The 8,278-nt window shown below is 41.1% G+C and overlaps 1 protein-coding gene across 4 annotated transcripts in view; it reads right to left on the minus strand.

The window, feature by feature from the left end:
• Positions 1 to 8,278, minus strand: part of SMG6 (SMG6, nonsense mediated mRNA decay factor) — a 239,990-nt gene that overhangs the window by 194,404 nt on the left and 37,308 nt on the right. For all 4 annotated transcript variants that reach the window (XM_018557147.1, XM_018557148.1, XM_018557150.1 and 1 more), the window contains exon 10: positions 5,153 to 5,298. In XM_018557147.1, the coding sequence (XP_018412649.1) occupies positions 5,153 to 5,298 (146 nt within the window). The remainder of the gene's footprint in view (positions 1 to 5,152; positions 5,299 to 8,278) is intronic.

The following is an 8,278-nucleotide window of genomic DNA, read 5'->3' on the forward strand; positions in this document are numbered from 1 at the left end:
AGCACTCTAAAATCCATTACATTTAATCTGAGGTGACTCAAGGTTTTGCATACTTTTTAAAGGGTGCCATGACTGAGAAAAGGTTGAGAAATGCTGGTCTAGTACACCAGCAGCTGATTCAGGATCTAGGCTTGGTTTCTATACACTCATAACAGGCCAGTGGTAAATGTGGGTTTAGAGCAGGGACGATGGTACAAATCAGAGCAGCAAAAAACTGCCAAAGAGCATGATGTGGGTAAGACTGGTGGTTTGCGGGTCAGGAGCAAGTCTACGTAAAAACAAACCCATTCATGTCACAGCTAAATACCTCTCAGCTTTAAAAGACAAAACCATTAAAAAAAAAAAATTACTGTGATCTAGAAACCCTATAAAATGTTTTCTCAAAACTAGAATTACTCTTAAAACGAACAAAGTAGAAGTAAATATTATTGAGAGGTCATAAATTCTACATGTAAAAATATCCCCAGGGGAAAAACTGTAACCAGTAGTGAAAGACAAAGTATATGTATTTCTTACAATATCCCCCAAATCGGGAGAGTTTGAGAGGCATCACCAGTAGATCCTCTAAAAATATGCAGTCAGGGTGTGCAACAAGCATATGGGAATTTCCCTTCACATTTTCGCAGTATAACCTGAGCTAGATAATGCTAAACCCCACTATAAACCAGAAACGTATGCCTGGAAATAAAAACTTCATATTTAAAGCTCATTTCCAGCCAAAGCTTTTATAATATTCTTTTTTTCCCCAAATTTTGGATAGAGTAGTGCAAATAGTAGGGACCTCTGATTCCTGGGACAGGGAACGACCAGAATCTTTCAAATGCAAATACAACAAAGCACTTTTTTCAATTAAGAAAAGGTTAGTGCGGCTGTGTATATTCTGTGTGGAAGTAAAGGCAATCTTCCCAATGGGGACAGAGACTGCAAGAAAAGCTGAAAAAAGTCTAGTAAACAAGCCCTATTACGTATGTACTGTACATTCACAGACACAACGATGCGGATTTACTAGATCATTTTAAGCCACATTATACCTTCAGGATTTTATTTTACATTTTTTATTAATGGGGGACAGACTTATTTTTTATTTTTGTCGTTCTCAAGCGCTATCCAAAACGCAAGCCATGTCCACCCTGTACAGGTGCCTCCATCAGCTAGCCAACTGCTGTGGATGCACCCGTACGTGCATGGTCACGGCCATGCCCGCACCTACTTATGTGTGTACACACACACACACACACACACACACACACACACACACACACACACCGGGCTCCTCTGCCGGGCCCCTTGAGGAAACACGAGCATCTTCTCTGTCGAGGAGACAAGCGGCTGCAGGTAAGTGTGGGGGGGACGAAGGTGTTAGGAAAGTGCTGGGTGTTTTTTTGCCTTAATGCACAGAATGCATATGATCAGAGTATTCAGACCCCCCTACTAAGCGCTCACTTTTTACAGCTCGTTGGGATGGTCTATCAAGGTACCCATAGGACAGATGCAGGTAAGAGTATCAAATAATTTGCTAAAGTCCTTGCAATGTCTATAGCGGATCTAAAGAGGAATGTTTTTCCTTAAAACGAGAACTATGGGGTCAGGGCTTTTCCCCATAATTCTCCTAAGGGTCACGGGAGGACACAAACTAGCGTCCTCCCGTCACCCAAAGCTCAGTATACCGCGAGCTGAGACGCCACAGCCGGGACGGATCCCAACATTACTGTCTGGATCCACCCAGCTGCGTGAGTGACAGCTGGCTCTGCCTGCCTAGAGGCAGAGCCAGCTGTACCCATCCCCTACCCCAGTCAGCACTGAAGGATCGGACAGGGGAGCGGGGGATCCTTGCAGGGAGCCGTGAGTGACAGTAACGGCTCTCTGCAGGGACAAAATCGAGAAGTGAGAGAGGGACGGTATGCGTTTGATCACTTCCAGGTCTATTAAACCGACCTGTGACAGTTTCATTGTCACAGGTCGGCTAGAACTAGGAGGCTGAGTGATTTCCACTCGACTCATAGTTCTCCTTTAAACAACAACTGAAATATTATGTACGGTAGGTCAGAAAAGCGCTCCCTCTTTACCTAAAATGCTACTAAGATGCTGTTATGTTGCACAATTACAAGAAATGACCATAATAGTGATAAGGGGTTGTGTGTCTGACTTGCACATTTGGAAAGACGATACGCTGTAAAATATGAATTCCGGTTTGCTATGCGGCAATATTCAGCAGTTCTAATTTGGCAGCTAGCAGCATAAGTGCAGACAGTAAACACCAGCTACGCTTAGTAGCTGGCAGTGCTACTGGGAACGGCTGCTACAGTAACATTAGCATCCACACACGTGTTTGTGCATGCGTGGAGGATTACACGCCAATTATGTCGCGCTCCTAAATCTCTCGCCATTGGAGTCTCATTTCAGAGCTGCTAACAGGAGGGCATGGTGGGGAATTTGCGGTATGAAATCAAAGGAAACTAAAAAGAGGCAGGAAAAAAGTAAATAAATGGAACTTCAATGTGTGGCGTTTGCATATTTCAACAATAAAAGTAAATACGTTGGTGTTCAATGGTAAACCTAGTACGTTATGAATAAATCAAAATGCCTATCTTTGTGATCTCATCATCTGGAAAAGCAAATCAAAAGGGTTAGGCAGTGGATGGATACTGTGAATACAGACTCCACCATTACTTCCTTTCCCAGATCATGGTAGAGATTAAACACTAACAGAATGTTTCACCAACAACTGAACATGATGGGAGTCTAGTTCTCACATAAAAACCAGGGAGCCCTATATGTTGTTTCGGCTCTTCCTTTCAGAAGTCAGCTGATAAACAGTATTAACACCCATACCTAATATACAGAGCAGTAAACTTAGGAGATGTTGAAGATGAATAACTATGGTTGTGTTTATATGAACAAAAGTAATGCTTGGGTCTGTGTCTTTAAGGAAAATATGGCTGCCTCCAGGTGAGCCTCCTCCCTGTTTGTGCATTGCTACACATGTCAAATAGTTGGGCAAACAAGTTTGTGTAGTTCGGGACCACACTTAGAGGTCCCTTGACACGGCAGTGTGGCTTCCCCGTATATTTGCAAATGTATGCAACTAAAACCTCTGTTTTTATCCGAATTGTTAAACAGCTTAGTGTGTTGGGCATCACTTTTGTATTGAACTCAAGATGCACAGCATGCAATGTTCAACTCTATCCAGGATTCTGCAGGTCCTTCCAGTACAATGTGAAAACTACACCAAAGTACAAAAGAACTGGACTTCTGGCCTTCCATTAATTTTGTTTTATCTTGGGGGGGGGGAAGCCATGCTTACAAGTCCTCGAAGGGAAAGCATCAAATTTTTGTACATATTTTCCATTATATAGGACTAAAAAAAGGCCTACGAAGATTTCATTATCTACCACTTCCAGCCAGAAAATGTATAACCCAAGCTGGCCACACTCTATCTTAGATTTTTGAAAGATCTTTCGTTCGATTTTCTATTAGTTGATGGGGTCAAATCAATGATCAATATCGACCACCTTGATGGAAAAACTTAAAGGCGCAGAATGGAAAAAAAAATTCTTGAACTAAATTACAACAGTGAATGTGGTTTCTCCTTCTGGAAACGCCATTCATTCCAAAATCGACTGTTCAAATTAAACTAAATTTCGATCGACATTCGTCAAGTGTTTGATAGCAATATTGGCTGATAAAAGATATTTCTTACGAAAGTTTGTTTGGAAACCTACTAGTGTATGGTTCCATATGGACGTTTCAGTCAGAAAGAAAAAATTATATAAAAATGATCATACATTCTAAAAACGTAACATATTAAGTAAAACACAAAAAAAAACACGATAATAGTTCCCCTTAAAGTGACATTAAACCCTCAGATTTTTTTAACATAAACCAATACTGTAATGTGTGCCTTACTGTAATCCATGGTTGTTTCCCTTCTCTTTGCTGCTCTTCCTTTTAAATCCTTCTCTTTTCTCATGCTTGGGGAGAACTTCCCTTTGCAGCTGAGTGCCTCTTCCTGTAGTGCTGGCTCAGGTTGCAAACCTACACACAGACACCATGTAGCCATTTCAGAGACAAGGCAGTCTGCTGCAAAACAGAAGTTCTGCGCAGCATGAGAAGAGATAAGGATTTAAAAGGAAGGGCAGCAAAGAGAAGGGAAACAACCATGGATTACAGTAAGGCACACATTACCAGTATTGTTTTAAGTTAAAAAAAATCTGAGGGTTTAATGTCACTTTAAGTTGTAAAACCACACAACATGCACTAGATTGATCTGCAAAGCTTTGCCTGTACACAAGGTGGTCAAGAGACCCTTCTGACAGGTTAGAAGATCTGGGAATAAGACTACTACTATTAAACAATAGTTTACAATAAGTGGTATGTACCACTGCTGCCTATAGAAACATCTAATGTACTGTACCATTTTCTCCAGACATTAACCCAAAGCCATTACTACAGAACAAGGAAGCCCACTCATGTATAAGCTAAAAGGTCCATTTATTCCTCCCTACAGCAGCTTATCCAAAAGAAAATAGTCCATATTTTGTACACCTTCTGATGCCCCAAACACAGCTATTGGCCATGCATGGATGAGTCCAGCCTGGCAGACATCCCTGTGAGCAAAAATTCATATTAAATGAACCATAACATAATTGTAGCTACAATTACCTGCAGTGCCAGCCCACACACATCACAGGTACAGTATTCCACAGATCAGCTTGTTTCAAGTCTAACCTGCTGTGGACAGTCAGGAGATGCACGCTATTGATGACAAACTCATCAATACTGAGCAGCCAGGAGACTCAATGCCGTTGTACAAGCACAGCACTGACAAACCTGCAGTTTTTAGGAGATCCCCACTATTTTTCTGCACATCTTAAGTTAGCCAAAAAGGTTACTGAAAACTGACCTGCCTGTGTTTCAGGTCAGGATAGACAGTCCAATCTGTAAGTCACCACCCTGAGATATGCCATGAGCACAAAAATATTCAATCGCACTGTATTTTTACTGTGCTGTATTGTATGCTGCAGAACTATGAACCTTTGTTAGTTCTAGCTATATCATAATAGCGGTAAACCTCGAAGAAATATAATCCAATAGCATGTACTCCATACAGTAAATGACAGTTCTCTCACTATGTAGCGTGAGGATTTTGTACCTTTGCTTTGAGAGTTGTTCACGGAAAACATGTTGATGGCCATGAGCTGCAACATCCTTGTGCTGCCTACAGGGGAAGGACTATGCTGGAGCAATGCCTGGAAATCCTTTAAAACCTTCTCAACAACCACATGGAACGTTTCCATTCTGTAACAAAAAATTCAAACATCACTCAAAATATCAGATTGTAAATGTTCTTACCTTTACAACCATTCAAAATTTTAAAAAAAATAAAGCTAAAAATCGACTCTGAACTACAAGTAGATACAAAATCAATAGATGTACTCTGTAAAAATACTTAATTTGCTTGTCATCAGCCCCCTGTAATCCTCAGTACAGCAAAGCTAGATGAGAAAAGGTCTGGACCTTCAACCAATCGGGGCTTGACTGTGTACAGTAGGGGACAGGCATGGCGATGACCTGATCAGAGTGTTTCTGCTCCTTCATTGCCCAGTCAAAGCCTAAGGATGAGTCCGGGACCAGACTGTACTGTAGTGCTAAGCTGCAGTGCAGAGATGTCCAGGACCTTATTATGCAGTCTGTCAGAGACGTTTGAATTACAAAACTATCTGGATAAAAATCACAAATCCTTTGGCATGTTTACCAGTTTTCATATATGTATTTCAACTGTTATTTATTTGTCTCAGTTTCCGTTTTCATATAAACAGGATCATATTCACCATATGTGTACAACTGTATATAGATGATTGAATAGGCTAGATCTGTATGCTATTCTGATCACATACAGTAAGTTATTCCTCTGGTGATTTGCAAGTATTAACATAGACTCATACAGTCAGTTGTATCATTTTTTGGAAAAGTAAAGTTTATTAGCTTTAATGATAAACTTTACAAAACCATCCATGGGCAATGAGACAATAATCAAAAAAGCATCCGTACAAACTGTGTGTGTGATTACGCCTACTGTACATTTACATTATTTCATATTGTTTTTTGTGAAACTCGAAAAACCACTTAAATTATTTTTTTTAAAAGCATCCATACAGAAAAGAGCAAGTATAGTATATACATGGATCTTAAACAAAAGCCACAAGAGAATACAAACAAGCTAAAAGAAGTGGATGGCACACGTCATATTTATCATCTCACAAAATGACCTAGCTAATCTTAATAGTATAATGCTCCAGAGAGATAGGACCAAAAAACCCACTAGAATATGTTACACAGTATGACCCACACAACCTTCCGGAATCATGTTCCCGACCTTCAGCCACGGAGACCACACTTTGCTAAATTTCTTTGGACAACCCCAAGTCTCATATCAATTTACAGGTGGGGGGGAGGGGGGGTCTTACTAACCAGCCTCATCCATAGATTTCAGGTCGGAGGAACCGACTACTTCCACTCCAAAGCAAGGGCTTTTTTGGCATAAAAATACAGCACACGAATAAGGAGTTTAGTACTAGCGGAGAGATCCAAGTTGTCAAAGTATCCCAAAAGACATCTGGCATGATTACATATATTCGGTACAGTCAATAAAGAAGCACTAAAATCTGTAACCTCAGACCAAAAGGCCCGTATTATTGGGCACTCCCAAACCACAGGCATAAAGGTCCCTGTGGCTGTAAGACATTACAAGAGGGGGGAGGATCATTTACCCATTTTAAACAATGTGTGTGAAGTGCAATACATTTGGTGCTGGTATTTTATTTCAATCAACCTATCCCTGGAGGAAATGGAGGTAAGATGGGGTCCCAACACATCCTGCCAAGCTTCATCTGCCAAATCTGGGATCTCCTGTTGCCATAAAGCCTTTGGTTGTATCATTAGCTGTAGCAACTGACATATATGCTGAAATCCAGCAGTACATAAAAATAAGCTCATAAAATCAGCATATCTGGCTGCTTATCCTGATCATCAAGATGGAAGGATCTCGATCAAATTTGATCATTTTATGGCCAGATCTAGAACGAGCAGCTTAAATAGTTAAGCAATAAGACATTTCAGGTATAAAGTGGTAGAATAATCATGTCTACACAAGCAGCTGTGATGACCAGATTAGATAGTAAATTAAGGGAAGATTTGCTGTGTAATGAAAACAATGATCATGAGTGCAGTGTTCTGCAGCCACCGACTGGAAACCCCTGAAGTGAATTATGATTTATCACTGTATTGACAATGTGTATCTGGTCACACTGTTCCCAGTTAACTTGGAGTGAAAGCAGCCAAATAATATTTACAAGCAAGACACAGAATATGTCAGAGCAAATCACCAGAGGCAAATTTCTATAGTGACGTCCATTAGCTATGTGATGAAATGCAGCCTCACTCTAGTGCATTCAGAGCGCTGGAACCATCTACCTGCAAGCACCCAGGAACTTTTAAAGTGGAACTGCTCTTTTGTATGGTAAACCTTACTATCCGAGTCACTGATCATGGAAGAAAAGAAGTCCCTACCTTCATACTTTCTCTAGGTCAGTGAGTGAAAGTATATTAAGCAAGAGGGTCCACCACGACAGGCAATCAAGAAGCACTGGCAGAAGTAGAAGTGGCACCCTCTGTGTTTCATTCATTTTAATACTGGGGTTTTCACTGTCGTCTCCATTTATGTTGATGTGATCTCTACTAATTTCTCGTTTGCAAAGTGGGGAAACAAATATTGGGAGGTGATAACATGTGCAGACACAATCTGACCTCCCAAAGGTTGAAAAATGTTCATCATCCCCTGCGTAGCTTATCGGTCTAATCTGAATGAAGAGGGGAGGGTTAGACAATATGCTCCCCGACCCTGTTGGCACCGATCTATCATAGAGAAACCACTTTGTCATGAGACTGTTAGCCACTTCGACTGAAACTGGTCAATTCATGTCCATGTGCAACTCCAGAACGACTTCTTTATCATCATTTTTGTTGCCGTTGGGGAGATTTTTCTCACTTGTCCAGCGACAGTGGACATCAGGATAGAAAATGAAGCAAATATCAACCCAACAGAAACATTGGGAGAGTAAAATGTACTCTTTCCAATACTTGGAGCCAGTGTGACACTGCAGGTATTCCACACTGTATATAAAGAGAGAGCCGAGTGATCACAAACCGCTGATCGCTTAAGCTCACGGTCTTCTCCCTGCAGAGAGCGGTGACTGTCAGTCACCCCCCCCCCCCCCCC

The sequence above is a fragment of the Nanorana parkeri genome, unplaced genomic scaffold (assembly GCF_000935625.1).
Source record: "Nanorana parkeri isolate BGI_ZX_2015 unplaced genomic scaffold, ASM93562v1 scaffold269, whole genome shotgun sequence".
Lineage (NCBI taxonomy): Eukaryota > Metazoa > Chordata > Amphibia > Anura > Dicroglossidae > Nanorana > Nanorana parkeri.